At 45.0% G+C, this 20,254-nt stretch overlaps 1 protein-coding gene across 5 annotated transcripts in view; it reads left to right on the top strand.

The window, feature by feature from the left end:
• LOC122445446 (minichromosome maintenance complex component 3 associated protein) overlaps positions 1-13,214 on the top strand; it is a 42,088-nt gene extending 28,874 nt beyond the window's left edge. For 4 of the 5 annotated variants that reach the window (XM_043474638.1, XM_043474637.1, XM_043474639.1 and 1 more), the window contains 8 exons: positions 3,793-4,051; positions 4,267-4,364; positions 5,162-5,552; positions 7,186-7,443; positions 7,872-8,001; positions 10,101-10,307; positions 11,857-12,007; positions 12,935-13,214. In XM_043474638.1, coding sequence (XP_043330573.1) covers positions 3,793-4,051; positions 4,267-4,364; positions 5,162-5,552; positions 7,186-7,443; positions 7,872-8,001; positions 10,101-10,307; positions 11,857-12,007; positions 12,935-13,093 — 1,653 coding nt within the window. In that variant the 3' untranslated portion in view covers positions 13,094-13,214. Of the gene's footprint in view, positions 1-3,792; positions 4,052-4,266; positions 4,365-5,161; positions 5,553-7,185; positions 7,444-7,871; positions 8,002-10,100; positions 10,308-11,856; positions 12,008-12,913 lie in introns of all 5 variants that reach the window. The other variant, XM_043474641.1, reaches the window with a different exon arrangement.
• The last annotated feature ends 7,040 nt before the right edge of the window (positions 13,215-20,254 follow it).

Here is a 20,254-nt window from a genome sequence, read left to right as displayed (position 1 = left end):
TAACCCAAGAGGGTTATGACAGATCATTACACAGAAATGCAGTGTCTGTTGCATTTCACATGGTCTGCCAACTGCTGACATCTTTGTTTAAATAGCTTCCTGATATATCAAGTCTTACCAGAAGACTAATGGTTTTTAGTCCTGTGCAGTTTTCATATAGGTTCAGTGTTAGGCATTTCAGGTTAGTTGTTTTTATTTTACATTCAAGTTGTCCTCAGCTTTTGATTATAAGTTCTAGTCTGTTCATTATAGGTGTTTGTATATTGGTATCAGCTTAATTGGTTCCTACAGAGAGTCTTATTTAATGAGAACCTGTTTTCTCATTAGATTCAAACCTGCAGTAATGAATTTTAGGTTTTACTATGTGTGTTCAGAAATAAAACCAGATGCATATTTTATTTACTTAGAAAATAGCAGTGCAAAGCAGGAAGTGTGGGCTTCAGTGTTGAGCAGACCTGGCGTTGGTAGCTGCTGCTCTGGCTAGCACTCTGACCTGGGTCTCTTGCGGTCCACAATGTGGGATTCATGACTGGCTGCATGCTCAGAGCAGGGCCTGGTGAAAGTTGCCCTCCTCACCGTGTCCTGACCCTAAGGCCTCACTCCAGGCTTCTCCTCTTCCTGACAGTCTCCTTCATGGCACACCCTGGACATCTGCATGTGGCACTCTAGTCCATGTTCCTTCTGTCCTCGGAACTGCTTCAAGTTGTAGTTTGACTATAGAATTTTTGTTTGTTTCTTTCCATTTTAATACTGTTTAATATTTGTCTTAAATGTGAAAGTAATATATGTATAAAACTTTAAAAATATAAGGAAATACAGAGGAAATACAAAGATGGTAAGAGCCATCTATGTTTTCATCATTCAGAGGTAACAGAAACATCCTGGGACATGTGCTTCCCCTTTTCCTAGGATGATAAAGTCATACTTCACCTACTGGACAATTAGTTTGCTCTTCTTGCCTTTAGTCTTAAGATTTAAGTCAAAGTAATACTTGCATGTAGTTAAAGAGTCAGATAGCACGGCATGATTTATGATGATAAATTGCAGCCCCTGCCCCATCTCCTAGCCCCTCTCTCCAAGATTTGATTTCTGTCATGTTTCCACATCATGTAGTTATACTGCTGTTTCTCTATTTATCCACTTTAAATCTTCTCTGCTGACTTACTATTAAAATAGGTGTATTTTATCTATTATTATATAACATGTTACCTACAAATGTGGCAGCTTTGGGAATTCCCTGGTGGCCCAGTGTATAGGACTCTGTTTCCACTGCAGGGGGCCTGGGTTTGATCCCTGGTTGTGGAACTAAGACCTTGCCTGCCACGTGGCTCAACCAAAACAAAAAAACTAAAAACACAAACCAAATGTGGCATATATTAATAACCAGTGTTTGTTACTCACAGTTTCTGTGTGGTAGAAGTCCAGGTGTGGCTTAGATCCTCTGGGGCATGATTTCTCAGCAGGTAGAAGTCAGGGCTCTGGTCTTTCTGAAAGCCCACTTTTCATGGTTGTTGGCAGGATTCACTTCCTTGTAGGCCATGCCCGTGGGCCTACATGAGGCAACTCACAATAGGGCATCAGCCAGCTCCCGTGAGCTGAGTAAGCTGGCATCATCTCTTTAAGCTAACCTTCATGTTGGCTTCCCATCATGTTTATCTGACTCTGTCTGTTAGAAGCATGTCACTAGGCTCAGCCCATCCTCAGGGCAGGCGATGGTGCCGGGGCATTAGCACTAGGAGGTGGGCTCATGGGGGCTATCTTGGGGCTGTGCAATCACCCCACTAGGTGAGGCATGAACTCTTAACACCCTGCTTGCTCTCATGTGGTCACTTTATAATATCTCAGAAATTGAGGTCACATGTGTGTGCTCCAGAACCAGCAAATGTTCTGTGACTACATTAATTTTTTCTGCACATAGTATTTGCTACATTACCTTACTTAAGAGGGTGCCGTTCTCCTGCTCCCGTTTGGGCTGGAAATGTGTCCCAGGGTGTGGCTGCCTCTGGGGCCTCCATACCAGGAATGCAGTCCTGCTCCTCCACCTGTAACTCTGACCTTGGTCCTCGGCCCAGGTACTGACTGTGGGTTGGTATACTCTTGCTTGAGATGGTGCTGGCACCATGCATGGGGGCCCATGAGGTGACACGTGTTATACAGAATTCTTAGAACAGTGCCTGACATATCCAGCACTCAGTGCTGCCATTGGCAGCAGCAGCAGCAAAATTTTTTCTTGGTTTAGTCTCTTGTTTGATGGAGCACGTTTTCCACTTTCTTCCAAAGGAAGAATGCAGTGGGAGGAGAATTTTCGGAGCTCTAGCCTGTCTAAAAATGTGTTTACCCTCACATTTGCTTCATAGTTTAGCTTGGTATGTAGAATTATAGGATGAAAGTTACTTTCCCTCTAGTTTTATTCCATGGTCACTGACCATCCAACATTGCTGTTGATATGTCTGAAACCGTTCCCATTCCTTTCTCTGGCTTGGCCTTGTTTCACTTGGGAAGCCTGCTCTTTTTGCCCTGGGACTTAGGTGCCCACTTCCTTCCCTCATCATCTGGGAAGGTCCTTGATGGGACCCTTGGTGCGTCCTTGTGGGCTGGAGACTGATGTTTTTGCATCTTGATGACATCTGCTTTCCTTCTCTTTTATTCTTCTTTCTTGAACTCTGATTAGACCGATGTTTGACCTTATCAGTTGATCTTCTGAGCCTCTTCATCCTTTCTATCCCATTTTCCATCTTGTTTTTTAATATTATTTTCTAGGAGATGTCTTTGAGTTTTTAATAACATATTGTATTATTGATTTCCTTTTTTTTACCCTTGTTTTACTTTCTCATATCATCTTATGACTATTTCTGGATGCATCTTCAGAGGAAATTAGGGTTTTTGTGTAAGTTTTCTTCCGTTCCATGTGGTATCCATTTTCTTAGGGTTTCTACTCTGTTACTCTAGTTTTTCTCTTACGTTGAAGGCTCTCCTCAGACACTTTATCTGAGCCTGCCTATACCTGAGTGAGGCCCTAAAAGGCTGGTCATAGGCCTGTGTTTGGGGTGGGGTGGAAGGTAACTGAAATGGCAAGCCAGCCTTTTTTGGGGGGATCTGGGGATCAATTCCTTAGGTTGTTTGGCTTCCCTGGAAAGGACTCATCGTGTCTCCTCCTTGTGCAGCTGCTGGTGCTCTCGGGGTAAGGTGGGGGGTGCCCCGCCAGGTCCCCTCCTCTGTGCCTGCAATGCCCCTGTGTTGGGATCCTCAGGACAGGATGCTGGCCCAGGGCCCAGGGGGACGGCTTGTGCTTAGAGGCAGGGGGGTGGATGACCTGTGGGCCACTGTGTCGTATGTGACTTGTCCTCCTGGCCTGGAGCCTTGGCCTGGCTCTGGTGTCACGGGCCTGGGCTCCCAGGGCTTTTGCAGGCCCAGACAGCCTGGTCCCTGCTCACCGTGTCTGCAGCCCTTCGGTGTGGCATCCTCTGGTTCCTTTACCCGTCTCTGCACTGCTTTTTAGAAATGGGTAGGGATCCCTTTTCTGCTGCTGGCTTGCCTTTCCTTTTTTCTATCAGTAAAGGCTTATTTGTTTTGACACCTGTTTGAGATAACTGTTAAGATTAAACTGCTCAAACACAGTTTTCACCAGAGGCTGGGTTCATCGTTTCCCCAGTTTCTTGTACTAGTTCTTGGCCTCACAGAGGGAGGCCGACCTGGAGTGCAGTGAGCAATTGGCTGTGCTCTCTGGGGCTGATGCTCACTGTTGATCTGTCCGCCGGTGCGTCCATCTTGATGGTCTGGGTGCCGTTCCAGGTGGCCCACGGCGCTCTTAGTGACGGTGCCCTCGATGCCGTGGAGACACAGAAGGAGCTCCTGGGAGCCAGTGGGCTTATGCTGCTGCTTCCTCCCAAAGTGAAGAGTGAGGACATGGCAGAGGAGGACGTGTACTGGCTGTCGGCACTGCTGCAGATCAAGCAGCTCCTGCAGGCCAAGCCCTTCCAGCCTGCGCTTCCCCTGGTGGTTCTTGCGCCCAGCCCCGGAGGGGACGCCGTGGAGAAGGACGTGGAAGAGGGTTTGTGAACGCAGTTCCACTTCTGAGCTGGCATGTTTAATAAGTGGGTAGAGCCTGGGGTCTGAGAAAGTGCTGGAGGTGTGGTGCTGCCACATGTGACAACAGCCACTGCAGTGCCTGGGCACGGGGCTCTAGGGGTCAGGGTAGTGAGATGCCTCAGCTTGTGTGCAGATCTCCACCAGGAGATGGCTGACTGGTGTCTGTTTGTCTTAAAGGTCTGATGCTCCAGGATTTGGTTTCAGCTAAGCTGATTTCAGATTATACTGTTATTGAGATCCCTGATTCCATTAGTGACTTAAAAGGCACAACTAAGGTAAGGTTTCATCGTTTTTAAAGGTCTGACAAGATGTTTTAGTTTTTTCCCTTTCACTCTTATCTTGAATTTAGTGTATATTATGTCTTGCATTTTAATTTTACATTTTGACAGGAAACTTTCTAAAATTAAGCAGATATCAAAATAAAAGATAAATTTTGCTCATAGTCCTGCTATTGGCAACACATTAAATTCTGTAAATTTTTTCAGAGGTTTTGTTGTTACAGATTTAAACTGTGACAGTGAAGGTGAATGACAGTGAATGTCTTGTATCTGAGGGTCAGATGTATGATTATTTCTGTAGGGTGGTTGTCCTTGGAGTATGAAGAAATAACGTTATCAGAGTTCCCTTAAAAAGTCTGTGCTGACCATTACATTTAGGGAAAGAAGTGTCGGGACTTAAAAATAACTACAGGAAGAAAGATAAAGATGACTACAGGGTGTGAAAGCATCCAGGCACGAAGTGAAGCTGTTAGTCCTCTGATAACTGAAATGTAGTGTTCTCTTCAGTGTGAGGTGGAGAGGATGTGTATGCTGCTTCCCTTGGGCTTCTAGCCCTTCTGGGTGGCAGGAGTGATGGGAATGGGAGCCCTTCTTGGGGTCCCTGCTGTGTTGGTCTCCAGGGAGACCAGACTCAGCTACAGTGGAAGCTTCTGCTCCCCTCTGGCATGGTGAGAAGCTGCTGTTCTGGTGGCACCTGCTGTGGCAGCTGTGGGAGGGGCGCCTTCAGGAGCCTCCTCTTGAAAAACAGCGTAGATTGTTGAACCTGATCTCTCCCCACTGTCTTTGCTTCTCAGGTTTCGCAGGCTGTGCAGTGGCTGGTCTCCCACTGCCCCTGTTCCCTTGACCTTTGCTGCCAGACCCTCATTCAGTACGTGGAAGATGGGGTGAGCCGGGAGTTTAGCAGCCGGTTTTTCCATGACAGAAGAGAGCGGAGGCTGGGCGGCCTGGCCTCACAGGAGCCAAGTGCCGTCATTGAGCTGTTCAACAGCGTGCTGAGCTTCCTGGCCTCCGTAGTGTCCTCCGAGCAGCTCTGCGACCTGTCCTGGCCTGTCACCGAGTTTGCTGAGGCAGGGGGCAGCCGGCTGCTTCCTCACCTTCACTGGAACGCCCCGGAGCACCTGGCCTGGCTGAGGCAAGCCATCCTTGGCTTCCAGCTCCCACAGATGGATCTTCCGCCTCCAGGGGGTGCGTACTCGTGCTGAGGGGACTGGCTGGGAAGGAATGTGGGCGGTGCATTCCCCAGATCATTTTTGCTGTCGGGACACTAGCAGGTGTTGGGCGCCACTGTGCACCCTGGACCCGCATGGCTTCCACCCTCACTTGCCTTTGGGTTCAGATGTTAGGACGATCTGGGTTTTCTGGAACAGGAGCTGTTGGCCTTCCACCACCAGCTGAGTGGTCTGTGGGTGTCTGCTCAGCCCCAGGACGGAGGTGTCAGGAGGAGTGCTGAATCCAGGCCTAGGGTTTCTCAGTTAATAGCAGGTCTCATCTTACCTGCACCATGGCCTTTGGAAGCTAAAGGCATGGAGACAGTGCAGTCCTGTCTCCATGCTACTGGCTCTGCTTGGGCCGTGGTGTTCAGTGCTGTTGAACCTATGATGAAAACATCTATGACTGCTAGCCCTCAGGTGAGAAGAAAATACATTTGGCTTTTGTATTAGACTTAACGACTGAGAGAATGGGAAAAAAGCAAGGTCTCTTTATTAGCTTAAATTAGAACTTTTCTTACACTTATCTGTCAGTGTTATAGTGGCCCAGCTAATTCTGAATTTTTGCTTATGAAATGGGTAAAGAATGGAATTAAAATGTGCTTAAGAACTGAACAAAACCTATAACCATATGCTGACATGCAGTAAAATGTTGAGAATAGTCAAGTTGACAACAGTGGCTTGGTTCATGGAGCACATACCATCCAAGCTTTGGCATCACCCAGACCCCCTTTCTGGGATTGACTTGCCATGAGGAGAATTAATGAATGAGGAAAGCATGCTCACAGAAGTCCAGGGCTTCACCCAACAGTATAAGATGACATACTGTTTCCAGTTATTTGTTTGGCAGATACCTTAAAAATATTTGTACTGATTAACTTAGCAATTCTGCCCTAAAGAAATCACTGTATATGACAAAAATTAATGTATTTTGTTGTGCTGTTGTAACACCAAGGTTCCTTCTCTGTTAGAGAAGCTCATTCTGTGGCTCTGGCTGTGCCCAAGTGAGGCTTCTGGGCTGTTCTGACACAGATGCTGTGGGCTGCTGTGCCGCAAGGAGCTGCCCCTTCCGTTGCTGATGCTGTTAGGAGGGAAGGAGGCTGTTTGTGCTCATGTGGTCTTGGTAGAGCCATTCTCCTCTGGACCATGTAAAGCAGAAGCCTCAGGCATCCTTCTAAAATTTGAGGTGTGATCTCCAATAGGTCTAACAGATGTTTGCTACTGAAGGAACCCAAAGGGAAACAAACTTCACTCCGTAAATCCTCTGTGGTGAGTTAGGTCGGGCCTCCCTGAGAGAAGCCCACGCCTCTGGGACCAGATCTCCTTGAGTGCTTGGTCAAATACAAATTCCTGTGTGTATCCACAGACCTGTGCGGTCAGCCCCCCTAGTATGGACCCTTTGTTGTGAACTGTGGCCTGGGTAACTGCATCCCTTACCTGGACACAGGGAGGGAAGTGTACTTTCTTTAACAACTATGGTTCTGTTGTACTCAGAGTTGAAGACTGACTTCTCAGCTACACAGTTGCCTTCTAGGAAAAAAATACAGAGTGAAGAACATTTCATGTAGATTTCCACCAAACCCTGTAACTCCTTGGTGCTTTCTCTCCAGCTCCCTGGCTCCCTGTGTGTTCCATGGTCATCCAGTATGCCTCCCAGATTCCCAGCTCTCGCCAGACGCAGCCTGTCCTGCAGTCACAGGTGGAGAGCCTGCTCTGCACCACGTACAGCAGGTGGAAGAGCAGGCGCCCCTCCCCGGGACAGGGGGCTGGGCCCTCAGTTGCTGAGATCCCGTGGGATGACGTCATCGCCTTGTGCATCAACCACAAGCTAAGGGACTGGACACCCCCAAGGCTTCCCGTCACATCAGGTACTTAGTGTTCGGTGCTGAGGGGCTGGCTCCTCAGGAGACTTTTCTGGTCCAGTTTCAGCGAAGAAAAATGTCTACTTGATGTTTGTGTCTTTCCTGTGGGTCCCGACTTCCAGATGACTTTGGGAAGAGCTGAGAAGGTTCGGTAGAGCCTGCACTCATCTCCCTGAAATGGGCCCCTGAGTCTGGCTTTAGAGGGACCTCTCTGAGTAGTCACACTGGGCATAGAGGTCTGGACTTGAGCCTCTCTGGACCTTGAATGAACTATGGACACCTGGAACATATTTAGCTCAAGCATGGAAGTCACATGATTGTGTGACTTCAGTTAATGAGAAGGGCTTATCCTTAAGTTGGTAAATTTAAGCAAACATCATCAGGTGGTCGCCTATTGCTCTCTTGATAATCTTATTTTTGTATTGTTTTCTCAGAGGCATTGAGTGAAGATGGTCAGATATGCGTGTATTTTTTTAAAAACCATTTGAAAAAATACGACGTTCCTTTGTTGTGGGAACAAGCCAGAATGCAGACGCAGAAGGAGCTACAGTTGAGTCAGGGCCGGTGAGATCTGTGTTCAGTGTATGTTTCTGTCATCCCTCAGCCAAGAGAGTAAACTGTATTCTCTTCCAGAGTATACTGCAGAAATTCACATCCTATACACAAAATCTAGGTGACTCTGGTGGTAAAGAACCCATCTGCCAAGGCAGAAGACTTAAGAGATGCGAGTTCTCTGGGTGGGGAAGGATCCCCTGGAAGAGGGCATGGCAACCCACTCAAGTATTCTTGCCTGGAGGATCCCATGGACAGAGGAGCCTGGCAGGCTACAGTCCATAGGGGTGCAGAGAGTCAGACACAACTGAAGCAACTTTGGACACATACACGAAATCCAGCCCATTGTGGGAAGATTCCAACAAATAATGGGGGACAGATCATTCCCATGTAGTAGAAACTGTTGTAGAGCAGAGAAAAGCAAGCATCTTGTTTTATTTACTGGACGAACCTGACCCTGAAGTCATAACATAGCCAGGAGAGTACAGACAAAGAAGGCTGACCTCTGATCTCAGTTACAAACCTAGTCCCAAAATACTAAGTAAAATGTTAGCACTTGTAGTTTTGTAGTGTATAAAAAACTCACAAGCTCACTTTATACCATGCTAAACAATATGAACAATAGAAATCTATTATGTAGTTTGCTGCCATTTCAGAAAAATAAGTGATCATTTCACTAGGTGTTGAAATACTTTCCTTAACATTTATTGCCATTCCTTCTTCCCCTCCCCAAGAAAAAAATGTATACCCATTCCCGATAAAATTCCTTACTAAACTTGGATAAAATTCCTTAGCCTGATATGGCTACCTACCATAAAACTAGCCCAAAGCCTCTATGCTTCTTGGTAAAACATGAGAAACACTGAAGTTAGAACCAGCCTTGAACTGCCCCTGACATCACTGTTGTTTACTGTTCTCCTGGAGACCCTGCCCAGTTTAGCACACAGACACGGTGGCATAAATATTGAAAGAGAGGAGGAACTGTCATTTCCAGAGGGTAAAATTGTCAGTTCAAGATCATCAACAGTCATACCGTTAGAACCATTCAGCATTTAGCAAGGTGATCAGACAGATCAACCTACAACCTACAAAAATTCTCATTCACAATGGCAACAAATCTAGAACATACGGACACAAACTGGCCATGAGAGGTGCTAAACCCTTTTGAAGGTGATTCTCAGGGCCCTGAAGATGCAAAGAAAACCTTAAATAAATGCCTTGTTAACTGGAGGATGAAATGCTATAAAGATGTCAGTTCTGAAACTGTAAAGTCGGGGCATTTCTTTTTTAAAAATTTCTTTTTAACTGAAGGATAATTGCTTTACAGTATTGTGTTGGTTTCTACCAAACAGCAACATGAATCAGCCATAGGTTTACCCATGTCCAGGGTGTTTCTAATCAAAAGCCCAAAAGGATGTTTATCCCTGGTCTTGACAAGTTAATTCTAAAATTCATCAGAATGAGACAATTTGTAGCAATTGCTGAGAAAATTTTGAATAACAAGGAAGGTCTGCTCTACCTGATACCAAAACAAAATAAAGTCATAGTAGACAAATGGATCACAATGGAAAAAATGCAAGAACAGAACCATATGGGATAAAAGTACCATGCCAAATGAGGGAAATTAATGAGGAGAGGACAGACACTGGCATCTGTTTAGAAAAAGCATTTGACCCTCATCTCCCACTGCTGTAATCATTACTTCCAGGGAAATTCCCTGGCATTCCAGCAGTTAGGACTCAGCACTTTCACTGCCTACAGTCATGGGTTCAATCCCTAATTGGGAAACTAGGATCCCACAGGCCTTGACTCACAGCGGAAAAAAAAGAAAAAAATATCCCAGGTGGATTTAGGAGCTAAATGCAAAAGAACCTTGCCAAAATTAGGGGAAAACAGAATCTGCTGCTGACCCTGGAATGGGAAGCAAAACTTACAGTAGAGAAGCTTTGGGAGCCCAGCTGCTCAGGAGAGGGAAGTTCCTGCAAGACAGAGGCTGCCTGCCCTCGGCACCCGTGCCTGACCCCAAAGCACCCCCACTCTACCTGATGCCAGAGGAACCCTTTCCTCCCTCTGTTTGTTGACTGTAAGCATTTCAAAACATGTACTTACAGTTTGGGGATAAGATCTTTTCATCCTTCTGGAAACAAGCTTCCTACTCCATTACTTCACGTGCACCTCAAAGGGAAGAGAGGTGTGGAGCATGGCCAAGAGAGACGGATTCCCAGCTCTGAGGATCTGATGCACGGAGCCTCTGCCCAGGAGCTCCTGGCCCAGTGTCTGTCTAGCAGCCTGCTGCTGGAGAAAGAGGAGAGCAAGAGGTGAGGCCTGCTCCCTGGGGTTCCTTGTGTCCTTTAGGCCTCTTCTTGCTGGGTTAGCAAGGATCTCAGTGATGGGACTGTTTGAAAAAGGAGGCAAGTCAGACGTGTGATGTGTGAGCTCTTTGAGGACAGAGGCAGTGCCCTTAATAGTGTGCCTTAAACTGCTTTATTACTTGAAATCAGTTTCGTTGATAGTTTATCACTGAAGGTCTTGAGTTTCCTACTGGGAACTGACTGGTTGGCTAATAAGCCTCTGCGGAGCGTGGCCAGCACCTGCTCTGTCTGGCTGGCCAGCCTGACTGAGGATATGGATGCATCCCCACACTGCAGGTGGGCAGGAACTGGAGCAGACCCTCCTCTGCCTCCCCGCTACCCTTGTTTATTATTTTACCAAGAAAGAGAACCTGCAAGATAGGAGTTTGCACTGTTGTCCTCTTGCCTCCTCTTGCACTGTTCCCTCCAGCAGCTTCTGTCCTGGAAGCAAGGTCAGTCCCTCTCCCTTTGGCTAGACTCTGATTTCCCACCCACTCAAGGACACTCATCCAGTGAGAGTCCTTCCACTCTCCCGTCAGTGTACAAACGTGAAAACATGCTGCCATTTTTCCCTATCTTGGTTCCATTTCCCTCTCTAGTCACCATCTCTGTGTCTCTGTTCCCCTCGGACATGAATTCCTCAAAAACTGTGATTCTCACTTTTCCAGTCCTCTTCAGCCCTTCCCTTCCCCCACCCCCCCAACATCCCCTTGGCTCACCTTGTACTCACTTCTAGTCTCTGCTCATGTCTACTCAGCAAGGACCTCTTTACCCATCTCACCAGTCCGCCCTGTGCCCATGTCTCTGCTTTGTCTTTCTAGCCTTCAGATGTCTCCCTCGTCTGTCTCCCCTCACTTAAGTATAAGCTGCCTACAGCTGGGTCTTATCTGCTCTGTCTCAGTCCTGTATGTTTAGTACCCAGAATGGTGCCTAGTATTTGGTGGAAGCTTGATAAAATGTGTTGGGAGAGTGAATGAATGTGTTACGATTCTAAAAGTAGGTTTTTCTAGATATGTATCATTTAAGCAGTTTGGAGCACATTGTTTTTCTTAAAAAGGCTAAGTATATAGAGTGGACAGCTCTGGAGTGTGTTAGGTGGCAGTGGGATGTTACTTTGGGTTAATCTTAAACTATAAGCAGCAATTCATACATTTGGATAATCCAAAGAGATACTAATTAATTATAGACACATAATAGCAAAATAAGCCAAAGAAGATAGACCAAATGAGACAATTACAAGTAATGTTAAAAAAAAAAAAAAACAGTTGGTTTGGATAAATGCCACCTTTTTCATTAAATAGAAATCATGTTTATAAATTAAAGAGAAGATAGTAACCTGTTATATTTTTCTGCTTCTCAGTTGATGTTATAACTTAATTCCACCCTTAGTAAAAAGCAAAACTTTAAAAAATTTAAAGCATACATAGGAGAAAAGTGAGTGATAGTTTTTATCTTCCTAATAATTTTTTTCTTCCTAATAGATAATTTTTTTCTCCCTAATGCGCAAATGTTTCAGGTTTGAAGATCAGCTTCAGCAGTGGTTGTCGGAGGACTCAGGAGCACTTAGAGATTCAACGTCCCTTCCCCTCTACCTTCCTCAGAATCTGGTGTCTCTGCCTCAGACTATTGAACCTATGATGAAAACATCTATGACTGCTAGCCCTCAGGTGAGAAGAAAATACATTTGGCTTTTGTATTAGACTTAACGACTGAGAGAATGGGAAAAAAGCAAGGTCTCTTTATTAGCTTAAATTAGAACTTTTCTTACACTTATCTGTCAGTGTTATAGTGGCCCAGCTAATTCTGAATTTTTGCTTATGAAATGGGTAAAGAATGGAATTAAAATGTGCTTAAGAACTGAACAAAACCTATAACCATATGCTGACATGCAGTAAAATGTTGAGAATAGTCAAGTTGACAACAGTGGCTTGGTTCATGGAGCACATACCATCCAAGCTTTGGCATCACCCAGACCCCCTTTCTGGGATTGACTTGCCATGAGGAGAATTAATGAATGAGGAAAGCATGCTCACAGAAGTCCAGGGCTTCACCCAACAGTATAAGATGACATACTGTTTCCAGTTATTTGTTTGGCAGATACCTTAAAAATATTTGTACTGATTAACTTAGCAATTCTGCCCTAAAGAAATCACTGTAAAAAAAAAAAAAAAAAAGAAATCACTGTATATGACAAAAATTAATGTATTTTTGTTCACTGTAGTGTTAATTATAATATATAAAAGTAGAAACTAAATATTCAAATATGAGAGTCTGCTTTAGCAGTTACAATATATATAATGGAATAGTTCCTCATTCTTGACAATGATATTTAATAATAAAAATTACTAGAAGTTGTTCATGGTAGAATCAGGGGAGAAAGCATTCCATGTGCAGATGATACCAGCTATATGTGTGTGTGTGTGTTGGGAGGGGCTGGAAGGATGTATGATAGATGCCAAGAGAGGAGTTTGTTGAGCCCAGCAGCCCCCACAAGAGGTTTCTAACATGAGCTAGATCTAGTGCCTTTAAAGAGAATAAATCTTGGCTTATGGGTATACCAAAACTACTTTTAGTTTCTTTATTTGTTCAAATAGAATGAAAGGACAGGGAGGCAACTGCAGTTGTCAGAGGCAACAGGCACATCTCTGACTGAACGGCTGAAACACCTGGAAAGGCTGATCCAGAGTTCAAGGGAGGAGGACATTGCCTCTGAGCTCCATCTCTCTGCAGTGTTGGACATGGTGGACATTTGAGCCGCTGGAACTGAGAGAGGGTCCAGATTTTATTTTACTCAAAATAATGTTATTCTCAGATGCTTGATGCATGTTGGAAATGTGATTATTAATCATGCAAATAAACCTTTGAAATATCTAATAACATCTTCCTCGGTTTTCACAATGAAAATCTGTTTCCTCCTGTGTAATGTTTTTGATACTCTTTGTTTTCATAATCTCTTCTGTCATCCACCAACCCTTGCTGTTACATTTCATGTGTAACAGTGGTCATTCATTGTCTCAGCAAAAGTTGTAGTCCCTGATGTGCCAAAATCAGTCATGCAGAGATGAATAAGGTGCAGGGACCCCACCAGCTCACACCTCAGAGAGACAACAGATGTACTGAGCCAACAGTATATATACATATCTCTTTGAGGCATAGAGCATGTGTCTGGATTGGGAGCATAGGGACACAGGAGACTGGGTGGAGGAGAGAGCAGAATTCCTGAGAGGAGTGTAGGAGTATACCTGAGAGGATATGATGAAAACCTGGAGGTGCCAGTTTGGTAGTATTGCCAAGTGAGAAGATAGGCCAGGTCACAGCGACCCTTGCTGCTTTACTGTGAGTTCTGTGGGAATCAACTGTTGGAGGATATTAGGCAGAGAAGTGACTTGGTCACATTTTGTTTTAAAAATTGCCTGTGGGGAACATTAGGAAGACAAGCTGTGAATTTCGAAAGGGGGGTGCTGCAGGTGTCCAGGTGAAAGATGAGTCTGCGAGCAGTTGGTGTGGAGAGAAGGGATACATTTGAGACATATACAGAAAGGGGTATTAAGAGACTTGGTGATGTTGCGTATGATCATCAGTCTTTAATTGGCACTCAGCATCTCCCTACTATATCCCACATCCCCTAGACTCTGAGAAGACTATTTCATATCTTCTCATTCTCTTCAAGTGTACATTTCTAGATGATGATTTGCTTTTTATTTCACTGAGAAATGAGAAGCAGTAGGAATAGAACTTCCTCATCCTACCAAAACTGAATCTACCAGCCAAACTTTGCATCCCCTAGAACAAACACTAATCGACTCTTAGGGATTTCTTCAGTGATTAACTTCATGTTTTCAGTAAAGACTTAAGTAATGCTATTTCTTAATCTTGATTTTAGATATTATCTATTGATTTCCTACAATAGAAAATGAGTTAGCTCTTGTACTATCTTCTCTGCAATGAGTATCACCCACACACGCATACTACATTTCCTCTGCCACTAGTCTCCCAAAACAGTTTAAGATAATGTTAGCTGAAATCTGCATTCAGAGTTCAGTATGGGTGTATTAATACTGTTTGCTATTGAGCCCTGTATTGGTTTATGATTACATTTCCACTAGGTACAACTGTTGTCCCTGGAGTCAATTGTCTTGTTTTTTCATTTGCTTGGTTGTCTGTGTTCCTGGTTCTACTTCACTCAGACCTCTCGTCACTAAATGTAAAGCTTCTATCAACACTCCTGTGCATCAGGTAGTATGCTACTTCCATCTTCTTTTGGAAATGACCCTTTGGGAAACCCCCATCTTTGTGCCACACATTGGACATTCCTGGATTCTGAGTCATAATATCTGACTTGGTTTGATGGAGCTCATCTTTTAGAGCCTTCTGAGTTTGCATATCTAAAATGTCTTTAATTCTGCCCTTATATTAAATTCATCATTTGAATGGAAATATAATTTTACATTGGAAATTGTTCCCTTCTGTTTTTGTTTTGTTGTTGCTCAAAGTTTTAAAGATTATCTCTATCCCTGGTGGTCTCAAATTTCTCAACAACATGGTTGATGTATTGGTCTCTCTCCTCTATTCCCTGCCAAATTTATTGTGCTGGGCACATAGTAGTTCTTTCCAATAGTTTTTGCTGTGTAACAAACTACCCCAACCATAGGTTAAATTTGGGCAGCTTAAAGCTGGGCAGCTTTCTCTTGGGATCTCTCATGCAGTTGAAGTCAGGTATTCCATGCATTGGCTGGGACTGTGGTTATCCAAAGTCTTGACTAAGCTGGATGTCCCAGACAACTCACTCATATAGCTGGCAGGTGATGTTGCACTGTTGACTAGGGGCTCAGCTGGGCCCCTTTTTCAACCTGAGTAGCCTCAAGTTGAATATGTGACCTCACCATGTGGCTTGGCTTCCTCACAGCAAGGTGGCCTCAGACAGGACTTCTCACATGGCATCTCAGGGGTTTAAGTGCAAGTGTCCCAGTGAGCAAAATGCAAGCCCAGCTTTGGAATCTGTACAGGATCTCTACTGGTTACAGGCAACTGGTTATAGATTTAAGGGATGGGGCATAGGTCCTATTTCTCAATGAGGATGAGTGGTAAGACCACATAGTAGAAGAGTATGTGAGATGGGAGATTTTGCAGGCTTCTTTAGAAAACATTCTCCCATGATTTTTCAATCCAGAAAATTCTCCACAATTCTGGGAATTTTTGGAAATTATTTAATGCATTCTTCCCCTCCACTACTTCCCTTAGGAGGTCCAACTATTCAAATGTTTGACCACCTGTATTGATGCTTCAAATTTCTTTTTAATTTTTTTAATATCTTTATCTTTTTATCTTACTATCCTAAAATTTCTCTTATCTCTCTGTTCTAGTGACTTTAAAACTGCTGCCATATTATGAATCACTATATGTACACCTTTATATAATATTGTATATCAACTATACCTCAATTTTAAGAAGTTAAAAAAATTTTAAACTGCCATATTTTTAATTTCTGAGAATTTTTTTATGTTCTTTTTTTTTCATTTATTTTTATTAGTTGGAGGCTAATTACTTATAATATTGTAGTGGTTTTTGCCATACATTGATATGAATCAGCCATGGAATTTTTTTTCTTAATGTTTCTTATTAGAGACTCATGCTCATCCACTCATTTATTTAGTATATAATTTTGGAGTATTTACCATATGCCAGGCATTACTCCAGGTGCTGGGGATATAGCAACAAATTAAACAAATTTCAGCCCTCACAGAGGGCTTATATTTTAGTAGGGAGATAGGCAATAAACAAGATAAATGTTCAAAACATTTGGAATGTTAATTGATGATAAGCACAGAAAAATAAGGCAGGGAGGGTTAGAATATGTCAGATGGTTATTTTTTTGTAATTTATTCATTTATTTTTGACTGCACTAGTTGAGGTGAGCAGGGGGCTACTCTTCGTTGCAGTGCATGAGCTTCATGTTGCAGTGGTTTCCCTTGTTGCAGAGCATAGGCTTTAGGGCACACCAACTTAGTAGTTGTGGTGCACAGGATTAGTTGCTCCGTGACTGGTGGAATATTCCCAGACCAGGGATTGACCCCGCATCCCATGCACTGACAGGCGGATTCTTATTTACTGTACCACCAGGGAAATCCAACAGATGATTCTTGTTTCATGGGTGCAACATCCTATCTCTGTGAGGACATGTTTTTGTCAAAGTCGTCTTCCACAACTTTCGATTATCTCCACTTCTTAAAATGTCCTTTTTCTGTGTGTTTTGTTGCCTTTCATGATAGAGGTCTTCCTTGAATGTCTGGCTCGTTGATGGACTTCTGAAGAGCTTGCTGGAAGCTCTATGCCAACTAATAGGCTTCTCTGCTTTTCCACTGGATCCCAGTTGTCAGTGTTTGCAGGTCTTTTGTGGGAGCACCATTTGCTTCAGAGAAGTGCTCCTACTGCCTGAAGCTATATGGCTAGTAGGAGAAGTGGAATTCCCATATGAGTGGAGACTTTCGTTTAACACCCTGCTTTCAGTGACCCTCAGCTATGCTTGTGCCTGACTTCACACCTGCTCTGACTCAACTGCAGCAGGCTTCCACCCAGGTAGGAGAAAGGATCTATTGTCACATTGCTTCTTATTCAAACTTCCCACCAGTTCTAATTTTTGCACCTCCAGTTCATTGGCAAAAATGGTTTTTTTTCTGAAAGACTCTACCTCCACACATGGGTTTCAGCTTTCTCTTCCTTGCTAGGTCAGTTATTGAAAGTGAAAGTGGTAGTTACTTAGTTGTGTTCCACTCTTTGTAACCCCCATGTAACCTGCTAGGCTCTTCAGTCCATGGGATTCTCTAGGCAAGAATACTGGAGTGGGTAGCCATTCCCTTTTCCAGGGAATCTTCCTAACCCAGGGATCGAACCCACGTCTCCTGCATTGCAGCCAGATTCTTTACTGTCTGAGCCACCAGGGAAGCCCAAGTCAGTTATTACTCCTTCTTATTTTCCCAGCCTCTCTGATTTTGTTGACCTCTCTTGTTTATTGGTGCTTCCTCTCCAATGCTTTTACTATGCATTTTAATCTCTTATTACTTTATGTAAGTAGGGTTTGTGTAGGAAATGGTAGTCAATGCCTGTGCTCAGTCTGATATGTTTAACTGGAAATCCCCACCCCCCACCCCCACCTCTTTTTAACTGCCACTGGGCTTTTCTTCTCACATCTGAGATTGCTCTTGTCAGTCACCAGTAAATTGTCTTGCTGCATCTAGTCACCAATTCTCAGACCTCATTTTACAATCCCTTTAAAATCTTTGCACAGATCACCATATCTTCTCCTGGCTTCCCTGACTCCACATTTCCCTGGTTTTTCTCCTCTCTTTGGCCATTCGTTCTCCTCTAGATTGGAAATTGTTGCTGCCCTCAGACTGATTCTGGAAATTCTTCTCTGAAATATTTATGCCCTAGTTGATTTCATCCAGTCTTATGTTTCCAAACTATCAACTGAAAACAGACCACTCCCAAATTCCTCTCTCTAGTCTTGTCCTCTCTCTTGAATGCCAGCCTATTCAACCTGTCTACTTTGAATGTCTAATGGGCATTTCTGTCTTAACATGTCCCTAATCTAAGTTGAAAGTTTTCCCTAAGCCTTCTCTACTTTAGAAGTGACACTACTATATGCCCAGTTGTCCAAGCCAAAACCCTCAGTCTTCTGTGTCCTATTTATTAAACAAGATGGAATTGGTAGGGTGCAAGTAGAGAGAAGCATTGTTTTCTCGTGATTATCCCTGGAAACTCTTATCTGTGATTCTCAGATAGATTTTATAGGTTTTTCCTTTCTATCTTAGAAATTTTTAAAAAAGGATTATGTATTGCTCATAAAAATCCAGTCCAGTAAAATACCAACACTCAAACTCCACACCAATTGAAATGAGTTTGAAATGTCCACATAGGCTGGAGTCCTTATTCCCATGCTTTGTGTTTCCACGTGGAGGCACATCCCTGGAGAAAAACTTCCAGCTTTTCCCCTACTCGCAGGAAGTGTCAATTAGTGAATTTGGGGGAACAGAACAGAATTTCAGGCTCTCCTGGTACACTTTCTGGGATCAATAGGCTGACAGGCATCTTTTCATAGGCACTTGGCTCCATGGTGCTTTGTGGGGCAGCTCTGTGAAGGGTACAGTTGCCCCCCTGGGCCAGAGGCTGAGAGGTACATGTGTATGATTTAGAGGTGGAAGTAGCTGGCCATCTTGTCAATCGAAGCCATGTCTTCCAAAACTATAGTTTTTTCTCTGTGGCAAGGCTTGTAATTTGATATCAATTCCTCTTATTGCTATGTCTTCTTCATTGGTTTCTGAACTGGGATAGGAAGAGGCAAGTGTCCTTTACTGACTGTCTAATATCCTAAAGGGGATCAGTCCTGGGTGTTCATTGGAAGGACTGATGCTGAAGCTGAAACTCCAATACTTTGGCCACCTCATGCGAAGAGTTGACTCATTGGAAAAGACCCTGATGCTGGGAGGGATTGGGGGCAGGAGGAGAAGGGGACAACAGAGGATGAGATGGCTGGATGGCATCACTGACCCAATGGACATGAGTTTGAGTAAACTCTGGGAGTTGGTGATGGACAGGGAGCCCTGGTGTGCTGCGATTCATGGGGTCGCAAAGATTCGGACACGACTGAGCGACTGAACTGAACTGAATAGCCTGATATTCCATTAGGGGAAATGTACATGTGTTTTCTTTTGCAAGTCCCCCCCTGCCCTTCTCCTCTGACTTGCTGAGATTCATGGCATGGGGATAGGACTCAAGGGATGGATACAGAAAAACTCACCTGACTGGAGAAGCTGTGACATGATGGCCAGAGCTTCTGTAGGGAAGAATAAGAAATGGTGGGGCTGTCCATGAGTTCCTGAAGAGTCACGTTTGGGACCTCAATGTCCGCACAATTTCCTCCAACTCCATGGAGCCCCTGGCTCCTGCTGCATACCTTGAGACCACTTTACCGCCACCCATCCCATTCCCAGTCCTTTTGGCATGTTCTCCATTTTTCTCTCCCTTCCTTTTACAGTCCAGGCCTTCCACATTTACTTACACTGGAACTCCAAAACTGTTAGGCTCCCCCCTGAGTGACCCAAGCTCTTTCAATGTGGCTTCCTCCCTGGGCAAATAAGTGCTTGGCACCTGTACCTTGAAAGCCCCACAGCAAAGCATCCTGAAAGATGCACCACCCCTTGTGGGCAGCACCAGCCTGTCATCTGTCCCTTCCTGTCGTCTCCTTCTCATGTTCGTTTCTCTCTCCTGTTGTCTCCCCTCTCCTGCTATCTCCCCTCTCCTGTCGTCTCCCCTCTCATGTCCTTTTCCCCTCCTGTCGTCTCTCCTCCTGTCAGTCTCTCTGGTGTCATCTCCCTTCAAGCGTCATCTCCCCTCCTGTCAGCCGCCCTACCATCAATCTCTCTCCTGTCAGTTCCTCTGAGGAGAGCAGCTCTCCAGCAACCTTTCTCCCTCGGAAGCCTCCCCCGCCTCCCCGCGGGACCTCGCGGCCACGTCTCCCCTCACTCACTCACAACAGCCTCCGACCTCGTGCCCTTCCTCAAAGGCACTCGCCGCTCTCCAAACCCCCTGCTTTCAGGTCTCGGGTGGGACCCTCCTCAAGGGTCAGTCTTAGGCGCCCCTTGGTGGCCTCGTCCTGGCGCCTTGCTCCACAAGTAGCTCCGAGGCTGACAGAATCTGGCTGCAGGCGTGACAGGCAGCCGCGTCCCTCCGGGACTCGCCCGTCCGCCAAGCCCCGCCCACCGACGCGCCCCCGCCCACCGACGCATCCCCGCCCATTCACTTCCTCGCCCCGCCCCCAGATCCACCTCTGTCCCTGTACTTCGGCTCCGCCCCCACTGCGCCGAGGTTCGCGCTCCACCACTGAGGTATCCAGGCATGCCCCAGGCCCACCCTCC

The sequence above is a fragment of the Cervus canadensis genome, chromosome 7 (assembly GCF_019320065.1).
Source record: "Cervus canadensis isolate Bull #8, Minnesota chromosome 7, ASM1932006v1, whole genome shotgun sequence".
Taxonomy (NCBI): Eukaryota; Metazoa; Chordata; class Mammalia; order Artiodactyla; family Cervidae; genus Cervus; species Cervus canadensis.
This window is presented reverse-complemented; position numbering and strand designations above follow the sequence as displayed.